Source organism: Oratosquilla oratoria, chromosome 40 (genome assembly GCF_046742065.1).
Source record: "Oratosquilla oratoria isolate Oo_2021 chromosome 40, ASM4674206v1, whole genome shotgun sequence".
Classification (NCBI taxonomy): domain Eukaryota; kingdom Metazoa; phylum Arthropoda; class Malacostraca; order Stomatopoda; family Squillidae; genus Oratosquilla; species Oratosquilla oratoria.
Genome location: NC_134816.1, coordinates 42,791,877 through 42,817,455, shown reverse-complemented (window position 1 = coordinate 42,817,455; position 25,579 = coordinate 42,791,877). Strand labels below are relative to the sequence as shown.

The following is a 25,579-nucleotide window of genomic DNA, read 5'->3' as shown; positions in this document are numbered from 1 at the left end:
CTTGTTCAAACAGGAACTGGAAGATGTATTACATAATATCAAATAGACTCTACCTCAGCAAAGATCATGAATAAAGTAGGTAAGATGGTATAGAAATCAAACAGCTAAAGTTGGAGAGAACACTTAAAAATGTATATATGTCATCTCTGACATACATATATATATGTATATATATACATAAATATATATATATATACATACATATATATACATATATATATATATATATATATGTATATATATGTATATATATATATAAATATATGTATATATATATGTATATATATGTATATATATGTATATATATATATACATGTATATATATATATATGTATATATATATATATATATATATATATATATATATATGTATGTATGTATGTCAGAGATGACATATATAGTTCAACACCAATAAAAGTAGTGTCCTGTAAATTGGTGGGAGTAAAAATAGGGTAATAGATGCATACAAATTGGGAGAACTAATTAACATTGAGGGACAAAGATTCCATGGGTAATTACTAGCTTACAGTGAGAATAAAATTTATGTAAATAATGTAGAAGAATTAATAGTATTAGGTAGAAAGGGTAAACTAGCAAGCAAAATGTAAATATGGAGAATACTATTGTTGAAAATCACGATCGTCATTTTACAAAGGTTAGGAGATTGAATACTGAAAAATGGTTCATACATAAGCTGAAGTTTTTTGTTAACTATAATCAGGTAAACTTCACTGGCAAATATTTATGGTCGACTTGCTGCAGTTCCATTCCTACGCAACATCATCCATTTGAATGATTAGAATATGATTTCGCTTGCTGAAGTCTACTCTTCTGAGAAAATTTCAACAATATGTCTAATATTCTTATAGACTTCCAATAATATTCTGATATTTGGAAATTTGAAAAATAGAATATAACACCCGAAGTCGTTTTTACTCAAACGAACTGTCAACTGTCGGCGTTGGTGAAGCTTATGGCCCAGTGTGATAACCAGTAAGCACTTTCTTGGTGACTTATTTTATTTTATTCATTTATTTGGCAATGCCACCAGAAGAGTCTTCCTTACATTTGGAAGTCATATTAAAGGTCAAAAGGTTTCCAAAAACATCACAAACGAGAGAGCGAATGATAAAAAATGGTTATTCAAAATGAGGCTTCCTTCTTTGCTCTGTCGTCCTAATCCGAGAGCTCTCTGTGAAAGACGAAACAACTTACCAGAAAATAAATATGTCCACAACTACTTAAAATAAGATTGTATTTAGCTCCTGGAAAAATCAGACGAGGTAATGATTGTAATAATTATTGCCTCAATTTTCATGAAGTGGAAATACCACAGCCCCGCAATAACTGGCAACGGTTAACCTTTATTTGAATAACTAGCATATGACTTCGCTTTCAGACATCTAGACTTCTCTAAGAACATTTAAACAATATGTCTAACATATAGGTTTACAATATTTCATCATTAAGTTTTGCTATATATGACGGAAAGATAGTTTGATCTTTGGAGATTTGAAAAATAAAATGTAACCGAAGTCGTTTTTACTCAAACGAATGCTAAACGGTTGGCGGTGAAAACGGCCACTGAAGAAATCGTCATTGCTCTCTATCCAGAGAAAACGTCGTCATGCCAAAACGGCGCGCAAGCAAATCGCAAAGTTAACATCACAGTTATTACGCTCTCTATCGGCAGTTGGGCAAACTACCAAGATGCAGACAAACTCAATACATTTATTATACGAAAAGAATAAAAATTGGCGACATGCAACCCATTTCCGAATGTTTTATTGAAGGACTATGTCCCTGGGCCCACGATAGACACTCAACGTATTGGCAGCGTTGGTTGGATTGTCGAGGACTAAATTCAAGTGGAAATAAGCCCGGACTTGTAGGATGGTACAGTCTATTTTTCACGGCATCATATGGCCGGTCTGGATTTTTCTCTAGCTAGCGTTTTTTTTTTTTTTTTTTTTTTTGTAAATGCACACCTGTGCGATATAGCAATTGAATATTACTTTTGTAAATTATAATACATACAAAAGAGGTCGTCGTCGCCATATTTATTTTGATAAATTCGGAGGTCGAAGACGACGACGACCCCGATGACCTCTAGAATTACAGGTATCGCATTAATAAATTCAGGTTAGGTTAGAATAGACTTTATCATGCTTTAATTTCTTTTACCTCCCCATTTGCCAAAACAAAGGTGGCGTCTCAAGCAACCGAAGCGGCTACGTTTGTTTGTTTATAGCTTTTAGCAACGTTTTGTTATTGATTTCCGCCAAGAATAACGTATATTACGTTAATGTATTATAATTTACAAAAAAAAGAAAAAAAAATCTATCGCTTTATCGCGTAGGTGTGCATTTCTAAAAATTTACCAGGGGATATCTTGCTTTGACAGAAGAGATCTGAATAAAGATGTGAGGGCTTTAATAGGTCATGGGAACAATTTAAGAAAGACCACGTCTAAAGAATATGAATACAGTTTTCCATATTATATGCATTAATACCTGGAATATCTTAGGAAGTGATATAGCGCAGTCTCAAACAATTAGATAAATACAGAAACATTCATGATGTATACAAACTTTGATGGTGTCCCCAAGATTCTTCATGGAAAAGATAACATTCAGGCAGGGAAACCTAACAGAGTGAAAAAAAAATGGGTTGAAGAACCTTACATTAGAGTGGGAAGAATCCTTCATGACCTCTTACAAGTATCATCTGAAATAAACACCCTAAACTTATTCTGAACCCATTAAATTTTCACTCATGGGGAACCTTGTACCTTCTGAAAGTTCACTAAGAAATGCTTTAACTGACCATGATAAATCCTATAAGGTTAAAAATACTATTCATTCAATTTAAGTTTTTATTACCAGCATGCCATCACCATCTGTTTTCAAACTTTGCCTTATACTTTGATAAGACTACAAGCATAAAAGATTATCGATGATGCTCACTCTCAAAAGTCATGTCAAATGGCTATGAATGGTTAATGGATGGTTTACCTTACATAGTGACAATAACATGTTCCCATATTACTCTCATAAACTCGGTAAATATAAGGTCAGGATCAATTGAAATCACTCCAAGACGAATTAGTTTGCCTTAGTTTTTTTCAGCGCTACATGCCAACTTCCTTTGTGGACATTTTGTGCAAAATGTATTATTTCTATTGCCTTGGTTCTCTACCAGGAAACCCATGGCTCTAAGGAAACCAGCCAGGACCACTGGTTCATCCCATAAATAATTCAGGAAAGAAATAGTGTGGAGCTTGTCAAGAGTGAATTTAGAACAGTGTAGTACAAGATGTTCTATGTCTTCTATCTGATGGTTGTATTTTGTGTCTGCTGTCAGGCCAATTCTGTGTGTGGTGGTGATCAGAGTGTAGGTGATCCAAAGCAGTACTTGATTGTCATGGAAGTGATTTTTTTACTGGGTTGATTACAGCGGCAAATTTGGAGTCCATTTGTGGAGTGCTTGTTTTGGGACTGGAGTGTGTGTGTGTTTTCATATAGAAGTATTGTGGGGGCACTAGGGATAGCTATAGTATGTTTTTAAATAGAACACTGCTGGGGTCATTTATATGTTGTGTTTATTGGACTGTGTGTGATGTGATGTAAGGGGAGAGTGGGTTCAAGGGATCTTACATAGAATAACCCATCACTCTTCTTCCTTTTCATTTTATCTAAATTTTCATTATGGAAGCATCTTGGCTGTGAAATATGAGTTGCAGTTCTTCCTGTAACCTCTTGCTTTTAGTATGAATTTTATGAGCTTTTCAGTGGCTAAGTAGTTAGCCAAGTCAGGAACCAGCCACAGGTTGGTAGTCCTGCAAGACAGACATCGTAGAGAATCAACTTCTCTGTCCCTCATCTTCTGCAGCTATCAACAACCTCACCTCCAAATGAAAATGCAGTTCTGAGAAGCTGACACTTGGTCTCCAGAGTAGGCCCAGGATTCCTCTTGATCAATTTTGTGTTTCCTCTGCCTTTTTACTCAGAAAGCTAATACCCAGCAACTACCCTCCTTCTCCTGCTATAAGCTGGCAACAAAGAAACAGTCTAATAGAAACACAAACCAATATTTCCTCCCAGAGAGGAGACCTGTGGGAATGCCTAAGGACACTGGAGAATGAGGTGTTCAGTGTTCTGTGTGGTGGTTGCATGTGGGGCAGTTAGTCAGGGGCCAGGTCAATTTTGTGTTGGTACTGTCATAATGCAGTAATGCCAGTGCAGTTCTTATTTGTCTTAGAAGTGTCTCCACTGAGTTATCTGGGGGTGCCTGATGGAGACTTGGAGGCCTATTGTAGTGTGTTTAGTGATCTGAGTGTGTATGTGTTTTTTTATATATGTATTAGGAGACATTGGGGCCAGTCGTTGTTAATTATTTGATCAATCAATCTGCTGCCCCTGATCTTTCTTGAAGACCCATGCCCTTCAGGTAACTGGCAATGGCCTCCAGGTGGGTCCACAAGTCACCCAGCAAAGATATACTGAGTTGTTGTCTTTGAATTGTTAGTGTGGGGCATTGTAGCTTGAGGTGCCGTGTGTCCTTGTGCGGTGGTTTTATCTGGGGCAGTTCAAATCTGTAGCCAGGTCTATAGTATGTTCATACTGTTTCAATGCTGGATAATGTCCTGAGTGCAAGTGTGCCAGTGAGGTCCAGATGTGGTAGGGCTGTTTTCTGTGGGGTTTTTGTCTATGGGGGTGGGTGGTTGGGGTGATGGAATATCGAGTTTGGTGGTCAGTCTTGAAGGTCTTGTTTAGTGATCTGAAAGTGCACATATTTTTGTGAGGATGTTTTGTGCGGCATAGGGGGTAGGTTGTCGTAAGTGTTTGAGTGCTATGCTGCTGGTATAGTTTTTGTTGCTTTCTGTTGGTGGTGAAATGTAGTGTGATGTGTGATTCAAGGATATCAACAACAAACTGGGGCAATACAGTAGAAACTGCAAAAATTTTGATAAACAGGTGTATGCACCAGTACCATCTGCTCCCTTAGACATAACTTTTGAAAGCGACTGTACACATTTTCTCTCCAAATGGATATTCAGAGGAATTGCTCACACATTACCACATAATCCATCAACACAAGTGTGACAAATTTCAAACAGAGTAATTTGTATTTCTTTACAAGAATAATAAAATTTTATACACAATACTGTACTGTGTAATACAAAAATCTTTACCCAAGCCACATTTTATAAAAATAGGTTAAGCATCTCAATATTACTAGACTGATAAAGAACACTGTTAAACAATACAGTGATTGCTCCCTACATGCTACCATGTATTTTCCTTTTTCCTTTATTAAAACAGTACATGCACAAGATACCTTATACAGTAGGTATCATGGCACAATTCACTTATGCACAAGAGATGAACAGAACCAGCTAAAATGCCCAATAATGAACCATTATGAGAAGATATCTAACAAGCCAAATTTTCTTTCCTTACCATTACAATAAATGGACTATTAAGCACCAGATATAATGTGGTATGGTTTAGCCATACACTATGTTACATATCCTTTACGCTTTAAGAAACGGATAAATGGACAAGATCTTCACTATGTAGTGTGTGTTTACATAATGGGATATATATAATATATATACATATATTTCAATCCCCCAAGGCATTTATTTGCTACTCTCAATCTACCATTTACCTCCATCCCTCTCTTTCCAGCCATATATGAATCCAAGTATCTAAAGCTATCCGTTTCCTCTAGCCTCTTTCCTTTAAAACAACTTACTTCCAAACTATTGCCATACTCTCCCCTTGTACATCTTATCACCTTACTTTTACCCACATTTACCTTGTACTTCCTAATGCATACCCACTCAAATTTCCTTAATCCTCTGATCCTGCCCTGCCACAAGTGCAATGTCATCAGCAAACAACAACTGGCTCTCCTCCCACTTTTCTCCATTTTCTTTAACCATCTCCAGTCCTTTACATCAAACCACTCACTCTCCATTTCCAATTCTAACACAGGCTCTACTACTCTCGTAAAAACTCTTGACCACCATTAACAGTTTTCCCCCGATTCCATATATCTTCAAAACCTCCCACGGTGCCTTCCTATCTACCCTGTTATAAGTCTTTTTCAGATCCATAAAGGCCCATAAAACATCCTTACCTTTTGCTAAAGCTTTCTTGCATATCTGCCTTACCACAAAAATCTGATCCACACAACCCCTACCTTTCCTAAACCTGCACTGTTCCTCACCAATTATTCCCTCTGTTCCTCTTATATTCCTCTCAATTAAAACCCTTCCATAAGCCTTCCCAACTACACTCAACAAATTGATCCCTCTGACACTACTACACTGACATTTGTCCCCTTTTCCCTTGTAAAGTGGAACTATACAGTCACTCCTCCAATCTCTTAGCACTCTACCTTTAACTTAGACACACATTAAACCACCTCACTAGCCAGTCCACTATTATTGTACCTTCCTTCTTCAGGCATTCCGCATTGTACCCATCTAACCTAGGTGCCTTATTTGCGCTCATCATTCTAATAACTACATGCACCTCATCTCTTCTTATTTCTCCTTCATTTCTTCATTTTCCTTACCCATTACTGTCATTTTCTTAATACCTCCAACTGTTAACACCACTCCCTTTCTCTTTTCCTCCATATTTACCAGCTCCCTTCTGCCCTTCTTCCCCTTGCTACATCCTTTTCCATTATCATCTCTCTATCTGCACCTCTTACCTTTTCTTCTCTATTTGATTTGCCTCCCATTCCTCTCTTAACTTTCAAAAACATCTTTTTATTACTTTCAAATTTCTTTGTCATACTCTTCCCCCATTATCTTATGTTTTGCTTATCTTCTTTTTTCTTTGTCCTCTCGTCCTACTTTACAACCATTCCATGAATGTTTGCTTCTCTTCTACAACCTTCTTCACTTCATCATCCTACCACTCACTACCCCTCCTTCTATTCCCTCCCATCCTCCTTGTTCCATGCATTATCTTTGTGCACTATGTTACTCCCTCCTTGAAACACTCCCATTCCTCCTCCACTCCTAACTCTACTCTATCTTTCACCACCTCCCACACTTCTCTCAGCTTTTCCTTGTACTCCTGCTCCTTTTCCTTCTCATATAAACGGTTCACCCTAAGCATTTCCTTACCTTCTGTCCTTTTCCTCTTTCTCCATCTATCCTCCACTCTCAACTTACCTTCCACCAAAAAATGATCTGATATCCCCCCACTCTCTCCCCTATGAACATGACATAAAAAAAAATTCCTACTCTTCTTCTGGGTACTACAACATAGTCCATTAAAGCCTTATCAACCAGCCCTCCATCCACCACCCTCTCCCATGTGTACTTATGTTTGACTTTTTTCCTAAACACTGTGTTAGCTATCATCAACTCTCTAAACACATCTTCACCATTAACTCTCCACTTCTATTTTTACCTGGAACTCCACACTTCCCAACCACTCTATCTATTGATTCATCCCCCTAATCTAGTATCGAGATCTCCCAATACCACTACATTGACATTTCTCCCAAAACTCTATGCACTCATTTAAATCTGTTCAAAAAGCCTCCCTTTTCTCTACACTCTTTTCACTACCAAGCCCATATACAGTTACAAAAAAAACAAATCTCCCTTCCCAGTTTCACCTTCATCCACATAAATCTTCAAGAAACCTCTTTTTCACTCCACCACATACTTACCTATCTCTTCACTTACTAGTATAACCATCCCTTCCCTCCTTCATCCTCTCCTCACTCCTGACACCCTCACCACTACACCCCCACACTCAAACTCACCCCATCTTTTCAACATAGTTTCACTCAATGCCAACATATCCATTTTTTTCTCATAAACCTACTGCCTACCTCATCCCTTTTACTTTCATCCATACCACACTCGCACATTAAAAGACCCCAATCCTTAGGGTTCTGGTTGGAAAACTTCTTCCACACTGTCTTGTGCCTTGACTTTCTTTAATGACGTTACCCTTTAGGTCTACAGAGAGCAAAATGTCTAGTCCGATCCTCTGTCCCAATTTAGCGACCTTTTACGATCTGAGTGGGGAAACTCATTTGCAGTATTCTTTCTTCCCCTACCACCTTTGGGGGGAGGGTGAGTGAAAATGGAAATATACAGTATATTCAGATAAGTGGGACCGGATAGCATTAAGAGTAGGGGGACAGCATAATGGAAAGACCTCATAGCACCATAAAGTAGTATCATTTCTCTATGAGTAGATATTTCCTCTAACACATACAAAATGATGTGTGGCTCTGGTCCATAGGGGTGCCCCATATAGACCCTAAAGTATTAGCTGCATATTACTGAGTAGATTTTTACCATACAATGACCAGAATGGGATATGTGCAAGGAGAGAGGATGGCAGCAATTTGGAATTAAGTCTTAAAGAAGAGAAGCTGGAAGAAGTGGATAGCTTTAGGCACTTAGGGTAGCATGTGGCTGGAAATGGAGGAGTGGAGGTGGAGGTAGATTGTAGATTGAGAGAAGTAAGTAAATGCCTTGGGGGATTAAAAAGTGTAATTAGAAATAAGCATTTGGGAGTGGATGCAAAGAGGAGTTTATATGAAGGGATGATTGCGCTGACAGCACTGTATGAGGCACAGACACGAAATTTAAGTGAGGCAGAGGAAAAGTTTAAATGTGTTTGAGATGAAGTGTCTTAGAACTATGGTAGGGGTTACAAAGTTGGATAGAGTGAGAAACAAGGTGAGGAGGAAAGTGGGGGGTGAAAAAGGAGCTGGCAGAGTTGATGAAAGAGTATTGAGATGGTTTGGACACAAGGAAAGAATGAGTGAAGAAAAATTAGTAAAAGATATGTGGAAGGCAGAGGTGGATAGAGTGAACATGAGGGGACAACCAAGGATGAAATGGATGGATGGGATGAAAGGGGTACTGAGCATGAGGGGGATGTCTGTTGAGCAAGGAAGGGAGAAGGCGAAAGATAGGGGTGAGTGGAGAATGGCTGTGGACAGATGATATTGTGATGCAAGGAAGGGAGGGGTTTGCTTAGGAAGTGGTTGTGTGAGAATATTTTGACACAGCCCAAAGGGATTTCTCACCCATCTTCTATTTCTCTGCATGAGGGGATGGAGGGAGGGGGGGGTCACTGATTAAGTGAAATGGCCTTGCTGTGAATGTGCAGTGTCTTGCTGCATTGCTTCTGACCTAGGGCAGTGGGTGGGATAAAGGGATGACCTGTCATCCATGAAGAGCTAAGATGAAAGGAAGGGGTGGTGGATAGGAGTGGAAAGGGTGGGGATGAAATTGGTGGGAGAGAAATTATGCCTTTTGACAATGGCTTCATCCCTGATAAGGGGGAAAATGCCCTTGGTATATATGCAGATAATATATATATATATATATATATATATATACACACACACATACATTCATGTGTGTATGTATCAAATAGGGCTTAAAAATCTGCTCATGGAAATAGTTTCGAATGACCTGTTTCAACCAATATTGTTGATACATTTCAAATTCAGGGCAGTCTAAGAACTCCAATTCAGGCATGACCTTTGACACAAACTTCGAGTAATGCTCTCCATCATCATGCCTACTCCATAAGTATAGAGTCTATTAATGGCTGTTCACAATTTCTTGTTAAATACATTCCATTCACACCAGATCCAATGAGATGATACCAGGTATTCCCGACTATACACACACCCATCCACATACGAGTAAATAATAAAGAGGCTCTCGGTGAAAAGGTATTATATGTTACCTATGGTAGATGGAGATTTTTATAATAACATATCCTTTACCATTTGCAGAAAAAGCATACAAGTGATAGTAACAGTGCAAGTAGCATTCATAACAGAGAGGCTATTATCACATTATGGACGATGTTCAAGATGACCCAATTAGAGTAAACACTATTTGAATATTAAGCCTTTAATGAATATACAATTTCTCCCGTGCTGGAGCTTTTTCAAGTACTTGAAAAATCTACGAGTGAAAATTTCAATAAAGGCTTCATCCTCAAATAGTGTTTACTCTGTCCAAACTATCAGCAATCATCTTCAAACATGACCTGATTACAAATTTCTGCTGTGAACATAGTAACTTACAGTCACCCAAACAGGAACTCATCAACTCACTGTTCTCAAGTGTCAAATGAACAGGGCACAGAGCCAAATGATCATGGTACAAATTGAGGCAAACTGTCTGAACCTCATCAAACAAGAGTCCAAGTAAATATAATATAAATAATGAAAAAATGTAACTGACATGCCATCAACTGAATGCATTCTTAAAGTTATATGTTTCCAGTGTAATCATATCACCACCTGAGTTATGTATTGGCTTCTGGAGAAAGAAAAAAAATCTAGGTAGCCACATGTACTATTAAAGTATAATTTTTCATTAAACTCATCACTGAAGTAAACTGGATGAAACAAACATATACTAAAAATATGGTACACATAATGAGAGGAAGACAGATCCTGGCTCGCAAGAAGGCATGAACTGATGACTAGCTAGTCAGATAATCGATCTTTATCCCAGACTTTGAGTAGGTTACACTGTAGACAATATATTTGTTACTTGTTAACATATATATCAAAACCCTTCTGGTATTTTTTTTTTCAATTGCCATTGACATATATATATATATATATATATATATATACACACCTGTACCAAAACATATTTTCATTTCCTATACTGTATGACAGATTGCTATATATGTATAGCTGCCAACCAAAACATATGAGCAGATTTAATTTCTAAAACCAAATGATGCAGGAAGCTGGGACTAATTTCCTAATTCCTCTTACAAGGTCACAGCTAAACATAATGATAAAACTTCTTGTCTCATCTCGTGTGTCTCTTTCTCAACTTCAATTCTGCTTTTGTCCTTCCTTCCCCTTTGTTGGATAGAGAGCATCACTGAAAGGCCACAGCTTGCAAGTACCCAATTTTGGTTCCTTCTTTTCTTTACCATTAACAGATCACATACAACATACAACTTCAATTCACACCAGCAAGTTTAAATTTTTTTACTCACAAGAGCATAACAATATGTTCATCTGATGTTATACATCTTTTTTTTTAAGTTTGCCATTTTCAGAGTTTTTAGCAATGTAAAGATATGAAATTATGGAGCACAGAAAGAACAAGGTAATGGCTCATGAAAGGTTTCAAAAAACTGCTTTAGTGGACGAGAAACTGGATAATGTTGGGCCACAAAATAGTTCTAAATGAACCTTGACAAAGCACTCGTTAAAACCGACATATGCCTGAGGAGGGTCTATGAGGAATCTTGTAAAGGATAATATGAGATTACTAACAATGTGGGAATAACTGTAAAACATCCTGGCTTATATATAACAGAGAAATGAACAATATAAAGGGACATCTGCATTTAAACTCCCACTGCTTTACGGCTACGACACGTCGGCAGTAAGACCTCCACAAAACCTTTAAGTAACAGAACAATGTACAGTATATATTTGTATATACCATTGGCCCTTTCCTCCTTGTAAAGGGGGTGACCAAGTCAAAGAAGGCCTCGATTTTTCACAGGAGAAAAATACAGAAATGGGGGATTCCCAGTCCCCTAACTCCCCCATTCTGTTACCTTTTACAACATAGGAACAGGATGGCAGCATATTTAGTATATAACAAGGAAAATGTACATCAGTTTATGTCTACTTCAACAAAACAACTATTAGGTTTTCAACAATCAATTACTGAAAGAAAATTATTCTAAAGGGTTCAGCGTCCTATAAATTTTAAAGAAGAGGAAGAAGCTGGAAAAAAAATAATCACTGAAAAAATATATAGTATAGTATCTTTAGCTTTGTCACACATAATATCTGAATACAGTTTGTTTATAAGCAACAGTGGATTATTTCACCATTGTACATAAGTAAAGTAGCATCACTGACTTAATACGACAACTATGACGCTTGGAATTTAACTGGATGGTTAAGCGGCAATTCTTCAAGAGGTCACAAACCTAATTATTCGTTGGCAAAGACTAAAGTAATGCTTATCTTACATTTGGCAATTCCTTTCCCTTATATACAGCAAGACAGGTACTTGTATTGATTACATAAATAAAACATCAAGATCATAGACTTGATGCTTCCTCTAGTGAGAACACAATATTGGAGGAAGTTCCTCTAAGCATTACAGTACATTAAACCCTTGATAACTCTGCATTCAGTAACTTGTACTGTGAGATAGCTTAGCATGTTAACTCTCAGGATCAGATCTAAATAAGCAGGCACAAAGAAAGAAAAAAAGAGAAAAAAAATCAGGATGTCAACAACTAACTACCAAGTCAATCCTGCCGTTTCTGTTGAGAGTAGTGGTACAGTCAGATTTACCAATAGGTATAGTAGTCCATTGGCTTACAGCCCACAGGTAACTGGGGGCCCACTGAAACGGATTTGCCATTATAATATCATGTAGTATTTGTTGTGCAAATCAAGGAATTTGAAAATAAATGTGGGTAAAAGTAAGGTGATGAGATGTACAAGGGGAGAGGATGGCAGCAAATTGGAAGCGAGTATCAAGGGAGAGAGACTGGAAGAAGTGGATTGCTTTAGATATTTGGGGGCGAACATGGCAGGAAAGGGAGGAGTGGAGGTGGAGGTAGAATGTAGACTTGAGAGAAGCAAGTACCAGTAAGTGCCTTGGGGGGATTAAAAAGTGTAATGAGAAGTAGACATTTGGGAATGGATGCTAAGAGGAGATTGTATGCTCTCTTGTATTGGAGCTATTATTTACACTGTTGTAGTGCACCAAGAACATTTCAAACTGGACAGAAAGGATATGAAGCCCAAATTGACTGAATCTTCGTGAAATTAACTAGGTTATAGACTGCATCAATATTAGTCATGGCATTTGATATCATGTCCTAACTCTGTAGGACCCAGAAAAAAAAGGATAAAGGTTGATACATATGCAGACATTAATGAAACAATTTATACACTACACATGGGGTAGGTAGTGACGGCCCCATCATTCTTGAAACGTAACAACCAGCACTGCACTGAACACACAGTAACTCCTGTATTTTCGGAGATTTCCTTCACAGAATGCCCTGCCTTAAAGAGGGCCACTTTAACAGCAATCTTGTCACATTCAATTTCACATCCACTACCCATAGCCGGCAACACAGATGCCAAAACACTGAGAATTTATGTAAAATCGAAGGCAGAGCACAGAGCTTCAGAAATTTAATCCTCCCCCCGTCGAATCTCAAACAGCACTGAGCCTAGTAACACTGCATGCCCTGGTGGCAGCCAACCCTGGTCTTGCTGCCAGGCAGACAAAAAAATATCTGGCTCGCTCGGGATATTGAGGTCGAGGGGCTTCCAATTTGTGGCATAAGTATTGATGTCGGCATAATCACGTCCAAATTTATGGCGGCTATTGTATGTGGATAGGGTGGTGTGGGTGGTAAACGTAAAGGTCCTATGCAGCTGGTGAGTGTTTGTGGAAGTGAAAGGTTTTGTTTACAGATTACACAGTTTTTGTGGCTGAGTCGGAGGAAAGGTTGAAATAGGTAGTGGCGGAGCTTGGGAAGGCATACAGCCAAATAATAGTGATGTGACTAAACTAGCTCTGGCTGTTGGGCTCTGTCGAGGAAGCACTGTGTCCTGCTGTACTAAATTTGACCAAAGTGCTTTTGTGGGGTATGGGGGTGCTATACTGTGAGGGGTAATGAATGGGTTTTGGGTGGTTGTAGGTTGGGTGAAAATTGGGCATATGCTTTGATTTTGCCATCCTCTTCCTGAAAAGGCTTTTTAGTATGTACGGTTAGGTTCCCAGACTCTCTCCAGACACTGGGACACAACACGGTTCGGCAGGTTATTTAAATTGTGTTATTGTGACTCGTGGTCATGTTCAGCAAATGTTGGGATATCTTAACTAATCGTTAAATCATTAAATTTCTCGCACGGTGAAGTAGTTTCACCTTGGTTTCACCTTGGTCTTTGGATCACGTGTTGGACTCAGGATCGACAGCTATTTTCCTCCCGGAAGAGAGCTCAGAACTTGTATGACCGATCTATGGGTAATGCTATGACCTTACGGCTTACACGCACACACACCCCCAACTCCCCGCCCACAAGAGTTGGAGTAACGACTCGAAGCGCAGCGATACTGAAATAATTTCAGCCCTGGGCAGGATTCGAACCAAGTACCGCTGGCACCCCCATACTGACAGTATGAGACTCTACCAACTGCTCCACCGAGTGTAGGGCGAGGTTCGATAGTACGTACAAACAAAACCCTGTGTCTCGTGTTAACGTTACCAGAGTAGACTTGCAGTGCTCCGTTTCTTGTTTTGCTGAAGACCTTTGACTATAAAGCTGCATCATTTTGTGTTTTTTTTTTTTAATATGTTGCATGTAACAGAATATTCTTAATTCTAGAATAAATACGTGTACCTCCAAATGTTATCAAATTGTGTCCAGCTATACAAACTATCTTGGAAACTGTATAACTCGGAGATTTGGATAACTAAAAATGGCCAAGCACCTGTATGCATAAAGTTATCAAGGGTTCAGAGTAGCAAAAAGTAAGAATCATGAGTATTTGCATCTCATTACCAATAAAGAACTCTTTTTATCTTTGGGGACACTATTGTACTGAAGACGAGGAATCATAGTCGTAGGAAAATGGAGATTTAAGCAGGGTTGAAAAATGGAAGAATAGTATAAGTTAAACGTGATTAGTATTTTTTATGAGTAATGATTAGTCTTTAATCATACAAGACTACTATTCAACTCTAATTAATAGGGGTGTTGCTAAAATCCCCTTGTAAGTACTGATGGTATAAAATTTATGAAGTAATACCCCATAAGAAGTGAACCATGAGTATTATACTGCCGATGATTGAAGAGAGAATACTTCCCGTTAATACTCACTCTCACTAAAGCACACAAATACAAATCACCACTGTGGCACATTGATTGAAATGGAAGCAGTTGTTGTGACTTAAATCTATGATTTTTCTTCGCTTTCTTCTACATAGAGTTGCATTTTACACATACTGGTGCATAAACTCTTCAAAGGAACAATGTGAGGATTCTTCACCTCCGTCTGTTCTTTCTCAGCTTCTACCCATGGAAAATTCTGCAAAAGATGAAACTAAATATGCTAGAACTATATGTAGAATATTCTGTCATATTTCACTTATATAATCATATTTGCTTCACTAGCATGTGACCACACCAGTTCAATCAACTGTTGCCTTGAGTTTCACTATATGGAAAATCCACAGCCTTGCAGGGTCCAGCAACGGTTCTCAGAACCACCCACAGATCTCTCTGGGAAGATACTTTAGACCAGCGTTTCTCAACCAGGGTTCTGCGGAACTCTAAGGTTCCGCAAAAGGTTATTGTAATAATGTAATATAGACAACATCCTATCTAACCTATTATTATGATGAAAATAAAATGAGAAAAATATGGTACATGTTTTTTTTGTTTTTTTGCATAGGGGTTCCTTAAGACATGCATTTTATTTTAAAGGTTACGCAAGGGTAAAAGGTTGAGAAACGCTGCTTTAGACTGTTGTCTGTGTTTTATCAGTGTGCATTTGATTCCATCCCATCAACTGAAAATGTTAGGGAAAGGAAACTATTACCAGCTATCAGCTCCCCATGTGTCAAAAAATGTAAAAAATACAGTTGATATACAGAGATCCTGAGCCCCGTCCAGAGACTAAGTGTTAGCCCCTCAGACCTGCATGTAGATGTGTGTGGAGGTTCATGGGTTTTGGAGACGGGCAACTTGACTGTCCATCTTGCATGCTACTTTGTTTGAGTAGAAACTCCTTTAGTTACAATATTCTAGGCTTCCATAAGAACATCGCAACAATGTGTCTAACATTCGTATTCTAGGTTTAACTTCTCTTACTTCGTTATTCAGCTTCATGTTATATGACACAAGAGTAATTTGACATTTGGAAGTTTCAAAAACAAAGCATCATAACTGAAGTTGTTTCTACTCAAACGAAGTAGCAAAAACAACTAGCATGCTGGTGAGTAGTACCTAGTGTGCCGCCACCTTACGTCGCCTTTTTCTGACAATAGAAACCTATCCGACTCATCTCCACACTCTTCCGAGGATGTTTTGGAAGGAAGTCAAAAGATGGAGGTGGAGACAGGTAGATTCAAAGACGGAAATGGTACTGATGGTGATAGAAGGGAAGGCAGTAAAGGAAAGATAGGTATAGTATTGCAGGGAGTTACTGAGTGTAGATTTGGAGAGGAAGGTTTTCATTGTGGTAGTAGGAAATGGCAGGAAAATAACTATGATGGGAGAGAAAAAATATAGGGTTGTAGAAAAAGGAAATATAAGGAGCATTGTATGAAATGAAAGCTGATAAGGCACTTGGGTAAAGTATAACATGGTCTTGTTGCATTGCCTCTAACCCATGTTGCCTGGTGCAAGCAGAGCTGGGCACGTTACTCAGTGCATTCCGCTTTAGTTTGGCCACAGTTAGCGCTTACAAACTATTAAAGCAATATAGGTGCCGGTATAGTACGTGACCTACCTTTTGGATGTGCCTACAAAATTTTTCTTTGGGTATGTGGCATACCAGACTTTTATTTTGGTATGAACCTGTCTCTTAAGCTTTAATAGTTTGGGAGTGCTAACTGTGGCTAAACTAAAGCGGAACGCACTGGGGAACACACCTAGGAACCCACCCAGCTCTGGGTGCAGGGAAAGGATGACCTTTCGTCCATGAGGTGTTACGATGGGAGCGGGCAATGAACAAGTTTTGGATGGGTGTATGCTTTGACTTGGCCACCCCCTTGTATGGAAGTAAACAGCCTTTTGATATGTACATGTAAGTATAGTTCAGTCTTAATGGCCCACTACAGGACCAGCCTATCCCCTGACAGACAATGCAGCTTCTGTATCTCACCACAGTGGCTTAATCTGGCCTGGTAAGGTTTTATGTATGGTGAGAAGTGTGAGGGAGGAGGGTGGAGGGGAGTGGAATATATGGGAAAGAGAATGAGTGGGAGTGGTTTCTATGCCTTTTTCTTTTTTGGCTACCCCCCCATGTAGGGGGAAGCCTTTGGTATATGTATGTATATGAGAAGTGCATGAAGGTGCCAAGATAAGAGGGAAGAAAGAGGGTGGAGGGGAGTGGAGTATGTTGGGGATGGAATGGGTGGGAATGGTTTTTATGCCTTTGTTTTTTGGCTACCTCCCTTGTAAGGGGGGGAAAAGCCTTTGGTATATATATGCATAAGAAATGCATGTGAAGTTTTTGTTATGTTGGAATAGTTGTGGTTGTGAATGAAGCCTGACATCAGTGTAATCAACTTCACCATACTGATTAGGTGCTAGCACACATATTAACACTGATCTACCACATTTCTGATGTCCATCATTGTGGAGAGGGGTCGGAGAGCCATGAAAGTGTTGTATGTGTGTATTGTGTATCAAATGGTAGTCAATTTATATTCCAAAGTATGGAGAGTGAGAACCAACTTTATCACAGAAAACTATATGCACTATTATAATTTTTGTTTTGCCTAACCTGATTGTCCTCATCTAAGGTCATTGCACGTTGTGTGCGCTCCGGGACATGCAACTGAATGGCAAAGGTACAACCACAAGGTAAGGGCTGCAACAATGAATCGCTGATGCTCATCTTTAAACAAAACGCCCTTAAAGACTCCTCCAGTTTAACAAGCTGTGGGTCTTTTCTGTAAAATAAACAAACTATTGTATCCAGAGGTTGAACAGATTGTGGACGTTCTCCGTATAATAAATCTACTATTGCATCGACAACACAAGTGTAATATATGTTCCCCTTATGATACCAATACAAAACGTGTTTACAAACAGGTGAGTAGTTTCACATACTTTATGTCCTGAGGTCGTGTAGCATGTTGAACAATTTCAAATACAAAATTTTCCACTGGTTTGCCCTCGGATGACAAAATGGATACCACCACTTTCTCCACCTCCCCTTTCTCTAGGATTGGTTTTATGGAAGCAATGCAGTCACTAATGTAAGAAGATAAGGCAGGATGTATGCACATCTGTATGAAAAAAAAAAAAAAAATCTGAGTGACTAATTTAAATCTAGGTTACCTATTCATACTACGTGGCAATGTCCAATTTCCATCGCAAAAGTTGCCCAGTTATCCTTTAGAGAAAGTAATTTCTTTGGCCCAAATAGGAAGGGAAAGGGAGGAGGGAGAGGGAAGGAAGGAAGGTGAAATTTTTTTTTTTTTTTTTCTTTTTTTTTTATAAAAATATAAAAGTTCAAACTATTATATATCAACAAAGTTGCTAAATGTTTGTACATTTGTGTCAAAATAAGTATATTCATTATTCTTGTGCTATACATTTATATGCAAGGGAGAGGGGAGAAAGAGGGAGACAGGAGGGGAGGGAATGAGAGGAATGGGGCCAATTTTCTCTCCAATTTTAGTGAGCACATGTGAAGAGATTTTACAACTTTTGCTGACAAGAAACTTGAGACCAGATCCAATACAGTATACTATCAATGCAAACATGGAAATTGGCTATGTGCTTAGTAAGATATACTGAGTCCAATCTTATGTCTTTAATTCATGATATAGAGAACAGTAATACATCACAAGCCCTGAAATACATACATACTAACCTGAACAGGAATATTATATTTACGGCGACGTTGAAAAACAGCAGGTGGATAAATTTCTCGAGTGTATAAGATATTGTTGATGGCCACTTCCAACAATTCTGCCACAATATCCGAGGATACTGTACAAAATAAATTATCATAAGTACTGTGCTATACATTCCAGGCAAAGTATTTGAATTACTCTTTAACCACTGTCCACTCACTCTTTTCTTTTGCACTCTCTCTTCTTTGCTCAGCAGACATTCCTCTTGTATCCAGCGCCCCCTTCATCCCATCTCTGTCTCATTCTTGGTCTTCATCTCTTGTTCGCTCTATCCCCTTCGGCTTTTTTTTTTTTATATATAATCTTTCTTCACTCATTCTTAACATTCTTTGCTTTCTTTCCAGCACCTGTTCCCTACTCACCTCCACATTTCTCATTCTATTCCTCATAATCTCCCACCAAATGCTTAAACACTTCATCTCAAAAATGTTTAGTATTCCTCTCTGCCTCACTCATGTTCTATGTCTTTACTTCATACAGTATCATGAACAAAGTCACTCCATAGACATTTACTTGTTTCCCTTTTCACCTAAAATTCTCCTCTACTTCCCCTCCTCCATTTCCTGCTACATGTGATCCAAACTACTTAAAGCTCTCCACTTCCTCCAACCTTTAACCACTTCGGTACAATGATGCCTACATGGGTGTCATGAGGCACGAGTTGGTACACAAGGATGCCAGCATCGGCATCTTGATAATATATTCTTTTTGTCATTGTACATGAGTTACCTCCAGATTCTGTGAACTGGTCTGATCATGTTTTCTGTGTTTATTATTACTCAGAGTAAAAGAGAACAAGTAATACAGCAGTGACTTTATATTTTATAATGACAGTAGTGTGATGCAAGTTACATATGGCAGCCGATGCTGCACGTGAGAATTTGAGTCATACTGAAGTGGTTAAATTCAACTTAAACCCACCACCACCATCACTCCTTGTACATCTCACCATCTCATTTTTATCCACATTTAATTTCAGTTTCCTTCCCTCACATACCCTCCCAAACTCTACTACAGTAAGTCCTCGTTATACGGTATATATGCATTCCTGAAAACCTTACCGCAAATTGAAATTACCATATACCGAACCCATTATAACATGTAATAATAGGATATGGCAGATGTACCTTCTCCCTGCTCTTTCCTCTTCAAAATATCTAGCGGATACCGTATCTGTGAATTTTTCTTACCGCAAATCGAATTGAGGATAGTAATTACCAAATACCGTAACTGTGAATTTACCGGATAAAGAATTACGATATAAGGAGGACTCACTGTATCAACTCTTCCATCGATTTTCCAACTTGGCTACAAATGGAAGGTCATCCACAAACAAATGACTTGCCCTCCCATTTCCTTCCACCAAATTCAAATCCCCTATCCCACGTATCCTTTACATATTCCATAATGTCTCCCAGTCATATGCCTTCTCCAAATCAATGACAGCCCAAAAAGACATCCTTGTCCTTTGCCAAAAGTTCCTCACATATACGTCTTACTACAAAGCCCTTCGTGAGGGGCACCGTCTTAGCCTCCCGATAGGGGGGAGTGTGTGACGTTAAACCATATCATCACGTCTTACTACAATTATTTTATTTCCTAAACTTCTTCTTTTCCACTGCTCTTTCCCAATTACTCTCTCTGTTTCCCTCCTAATCCTCTCTAGATGTAAAAGAACAACAAAAAAGTAAAACTACAATAATTCGAGACATAAAACTAATAAACAAGAAAACTTAAAAGAAAAAATACAATTGACGGAAGAAGAGAGACAGAGAGAGAAAAAAAAACAATATCTCAAAACTAAATCCACCCCCTACCCTTGAACCAGCTGAAGCAACCCAACGAAAAACTGGTCTTCACATAGCCCATATCCCCATCAACAAACACTTAAAAAAAAAATATATATGCATGCGTTATTCAAGTTGACAGCATTAAGGAGGTTGTTAACCTTCTTATGGGTATTCTCAAGCTTTCTAAACAGAATACCCATAAGATTAACAACCTCCTAAATGCTGTCAACTTTAATAACGCATGCATACAAGGGAATCTGCTCCCTTGATATATATATATATATATATATATATATATATATATACAGTATATATATATATATATATATATATATATATATATATATATATATATATACAGTATATATATATATATATATCCCACTACTCCAGAAAATAAGAAAAGAACAAAATATATACAATAAAATCAAGCTCAACACAGATTCCTTTTCCAACAAATATGTTGATCTATTTATCTACATACTTAGGTGTTTCTTCTCCCTTATAAGAGAGAGAGCCAGCCAGCGTATGCACCCAACCTGACGCACCTCACTCCAATCCATCACCCATTTGTTTTCCTTTCACCTTAGTTCCTTGTGGATGAAGGGGCATTCCTGTCTCCCACCCACTGCCCTGGTCAGAAGCAATGCAGGAAGACACAGCACATCAGCAGGGACAGATGCCTCATTTACGTGGCAACCCTTCCTCCTTGCCTCCTCATCCAAAATTAGAGGTGTCAAGGAGGTATCCCTTTAGGCAATGTCAATCTATAGTCCATTCACAACTATTCTCCATTCACATTTGTCTTTTGCCTTCTCCCTTCTCTGCTCAACAGACATTCCCCTTATTACTTGAGGTTCCCTTCACCTCATTCTCAATCTTCCCTTCAAGTTCGCTCAAGTTTCCCTCAAGATGTGGAAGGGACAATAAAAAAAATATCCTAAAAAGTGCAGAGGAGTTCAGCATCCCAGTGCTTAGACTGAGAGGATATTGAAATAAGCGGTAGGATGAGATCGGAGTAATTACCACCAGATTTAGTATTTTGGCTGTGCAATATCTTATCAAGAGGTGCTAGTTGCAAAGGTGGTAAAGGAGCAATACAAGAGGGCAGCTCAAAGGAGGGATAGCACTAGTTAACGGTGACCAGTAATCCTTCGTGAATCAAATCAGATCTCCGATCATAAGAGAACGCTGTGTGATTGGTCTGTCGGGGCATGACTAAGGCCCCTGGTCTACCACTTGTTATTGGGATGGACCAGGAAACCAATCAATCAGTTGTTCTGGCCTCTCGTGCAGGAAACCCATGGCTCCCAGGTAAGCATATGTGGCCACAGAGAAAGCCCGTAGGTCACTCAGGGAAGGAACATTATATTATCTAGGAACTGCAGAGGGTAAGGAAGAAGGCAATGGGTATGGGACTGGAGATTGTTAACTTCTTGGATACAATAATGCCTACATAGGCATCGTGAGGCATGAGTGGGTATACAAGAATGCCGCCATTGGCGTCTTGATTATATTTATTTTGTAGTTGTAGCTGAGTGACCCCCGAATTCTGCGAACTGGTTTGATCATATTTTCTGTGTTTATTATTACTCAGAGTGAAAGGGAATGAGTAATACAGCAGTGACTGTATATTTTATAATGTTAATAGTGTGATGCATCATACATTAGGCATTTGATGCTGCACGCAAGGATTTGAATCGTGTTGTAGAAGTTAAAGAAATTAGAGAAAAGTGGGAGGTGAGCCAGTTGTTGTTTGCTGACAACACTGTGCTTATAGGAGGGTCAGTGAAGGGATTAAGGGAGTTTGTGACAGAGTTTGTGATGGTATGCAATAGGAGAAAGTTGAAGGTAAATGTGGGTAAAAGCAAGGTGATAAGATGTACAAGGGTAAAGGATGGCAGTGAATTGGGAGTAAATCTATAAGGAGAGAGGCTGAAGGAAGTGGATAGCTTTAGGTATTTGGGGTCACATGTGGCAGGAAAGTGAGGAATGGAGGTGGAGGTAAATTATAGACTGAGAATAGCAAGTAAATGCCTTGGGGGATTAAAAAGTGTTATGAGAAATAGGCAACTGGGAATGGCTGCAAAGAAGAGATTGTATTCATCTTGGTCTTTGAATCATGTGTTGGACTTGTGATCGACAGCTATTTCCCTCCCAGAAGAGAGCTCAGAGCTCGTATGACCGATCTATGGGTTATGCTATGACCTTACACGCACACACACACACCCAACTCCCTGCCCAAGAGAGTTGGAGTAACGACTCAAAGTGCAGTGATACTGAAATAATTTCAGCCCTAGGCAGGATTCAAACCAGGTACTGCCAGTACTACCATACTGACAGTCTGGGACTCTACCATCCGTGCCACCGAGGTATGAAGGGGTGACTGTGCCAACAGTATTGTATGGAGCAGAGACTTGGAATTTAAGAGAGGCAGAGAGGAAAAGTTTAAATGTGTTTGAGATGAAATGTCTGTGACATATGATAGGGGTTACAAGGTTGGATAGAGTGAGAAATGAGGAGGTGAGGAGGAGAGTGGATGAAAGATTATTGGGATGGTTTGGACACATGGAAAGGATGAGTGATGAAAGATTAGTAAAAGAGGTGCGGAAGGCAGAGGTGGAGGAAGTGAACTTGAGGGGGCGACCAAGGATGAGATGGATGGATGGGGTGAAGGGGGCACTGAGAAAGAGGGGAATGTCTGTTGAGGAAGAAAGGGAGCAGGCAAGAGGTAGTAATGAATGGAGAATGAGTGTGTATGGATGATACTGTTATGCAAGGAAGGGAGGACTGGGGGATAGGGGGTGCTTATGTGCAAATATTTTGACGCAGCCCAAAGGGATTTCTCCCCATCTTCTCTTTTTCTGCATGAGGAGACAGAGAGGGGGTGGGTCACCTATTAATTGAAGTGGCCTTGCTGTGGATGTACTGTGTCTAGCTGTGTTGCGCTTGACCCAGGGCAGGTGGCGGATGCAGGGATGACCTGTCATCTATGAAGAGTTGAGATGGGAGTGGAATGGGTGGGAATAGGTACGTGCCTCTGATTTAGCTACCTCCCTTATAAGGGGGAAAAAGCTCTCAGTATAGAATAGAATAGCCTAGGGACTGTTACTCGACAGAGAAAAAAGAGTAAATGGGAAGAGATAACTTAGAAAATTGGTGTTTATGATTATCAGTGTCAGAATCATTTGGAATTCATCCAATGCCTATAACATTTGCATATTTTCACTCCGAAATTAATGGATACTACTTCCATTTTTTTTTTTTTTTTTTAAGTTAAAGATACAGTTGTTTAAGTTCAAATCAAGAATTTGTAGCATTATTCTAGCACTACTCATGATTAAATCACTTGCTTTGGGTATCAGTTCTTTACAGCTAGTGATGAAAAACAAGGTTTTCTTCATAACTCATGAAATATGCTGGTTGTCATATATAGACATTACAGAGTAAAATATGTGGTGGGAACTAATTCATTTAAGGTTTGTACTTTATTTTTTTCCCTAAATTTAAATATATTTTTTGATTCTATAGTTTTTCTAGTATCATATGTACAATACCACGTGCAATACCGGGTAATAACATACTCTAGGGTAAGAGTCTGTTGTACTGGATGTGCCTGTCGGTGCCCCACAGAGCAGGAATGCAAGAAGACTTTACTCCCGGACCCAATTAACATGCCCGCCCCCATACTAGTACGACATCCCCACCCCTAAAGAGAGGTGCTGTTACCTGGGTACTTGGGAGCAATGGGTTTCCTGTAAGACACACCTGGGGCAAGAAACTGATTGACTGATAATATAGATATGCTCATACCCCAGTGGGAAAAAAATTTACTGTATTCATCTATGTATGGGTATAGAGTAAAATTCTAGAATATTAATGGAATTTATATATATTTTATTCATCCCTAAAACAACATTTGAAGTAATTTGTAACTCTTCTGACCTGACATAGGCCAGTGTTTAAGTAACATATGTGTTAATTTTCAAACAACCTTTTTGGAAAATGCAAGTAATGTACCTTAATAGTGACATCAATTTGCCTGACCTGAAAAGTCCATCCCACTGCTGTTGTTTGGAAGAAGCAACAGGAAATTCCACTACGCAGTCACCTCTGGCACATGAATATCCATAACAGCTTTGCTGAAAAATCAAGAACAATTAGAACATAGGTCATAGCCTGTCTAGTGTCTCTCATATTTCAAAGATTCCCCTGCAGTAAACCCTTGACATACCAATATATCAAACATTGAAAACCATATAAATGAACAATAAGTGACAAAGTGAAAGTGATTGTTTAATTTACTTACAAGTGTAGAATACAAATTACATTCATTCTATTACTACGAAAAAAATTATTTTTGTAACGTTTGTTTACGTTGTCGGACGATGGGAGGACAGTTCCTTCACCGCTCCAACTGTATTTAGGTATCTGCGATTATTCAGTTATTTTTGAGTAGACACTTACAAATAAATCTACATCAAATCTTAGAATTTTATTAGTAGCGACAGCCATCTGACAACTGTTGAACTTAATGTGAGTATAATAAAGATATATTTACATATTGAAAAAAGTTAACTTTTTGATAACCCCTACGTGTATTTAATGGAAAAAATACATTATGGAATAAATATGTAAATTTATGCGTATAAATAAGTTAGTGATGACTGCCAATAAAAATGTGATATGAATTTATGATCAACGGACATAACACTTCACTTGTTTTCTTTCTCAGAGTAAACAACAATGGCAGACCTTTTAGTGAAGAAACTGACAGCTGAAGATTTTAGCAGTGAAAGATGTATGTATGCAAGAATAGGTTAACTGAACGATAGAAATGAATTAATCTTGTATTCTAATGGAGTAAGTTTGAAGATTAACAAGATTAGATATGTTCTTTATTCATGTATTGTAAGAAGCTAATATTGCGAGGAGTCGTCCCGCCCCCTGTCAGGGCCTGTCAATTTATGAAATTAAGGTGTTTATGTACGGATGAATGTGTATTTCTGAATGTCTTTAAGCGTGTACATTTACCTAATTATACTTACATAATTTTGTATATAGGAAATGAACCACACATCTCGTCTTTTTCTTTTGCTA

General features: G+C 38.6%; 2 protein-coding genes across 2 annotated transcripts in view; one reads left to right on the top strand and one right to left on the bottom strand.

The window, feature by feature from the left end:
• Nucleotides 1-10,931: 10,931 nt before the first annotated feature.
• On the bottom strand, nucleotides 10,932-25,008 carry PolZ2 (DNA polymerase zeta subunit 2). Its single transcript, XM_076177638.1, has 6 exons — nucleotides 24,789-25,008; nucleotides 24,527-24,621; nucleotides 18,647-18,765; nucleotides 17,878-18,056; nucleotides 17,549-17,717; nucleotides 10,932-15,124 (listed from the first exon to the last, which is right to left on the bottom strand). The coding sequence occupies exons 2-6, from the start codon at nucleotides 24,537-24,539 to the stop codon at nucleotides 14,993-14,995; spliced, it is 612 nt and encodes a 203-aa protein (XP_076033753.1). The 5' UTR covers nucleotides 24,540-24,621; nucleotides 24,789-25,008; the 3' UTR covers nucleotides 10,932-14,992.
• Nucleotides 25,009-25,208: 200 nt separating this feature from the next.
• Nucleotides 25,209-25,579, top strand: part of Exo84 (exocyst complex component Exo84) — a 31,230-nt gene continuing 30,859 nt past the window's right edge. Inside the window, exon 1 of the mRNA XM_076177637.1 lies at nucleotides 25,209-25,280. Within this exon, the coding sequence (XP_076033752.1) occupies nucleotides 25,226-25,280 (55 nt within the window). The 5' untranslated portion in view covers nucleotides 25,209-25,225. The remainder of the gene's footprint in view (nucleotides 25,281-25,579) is intronic.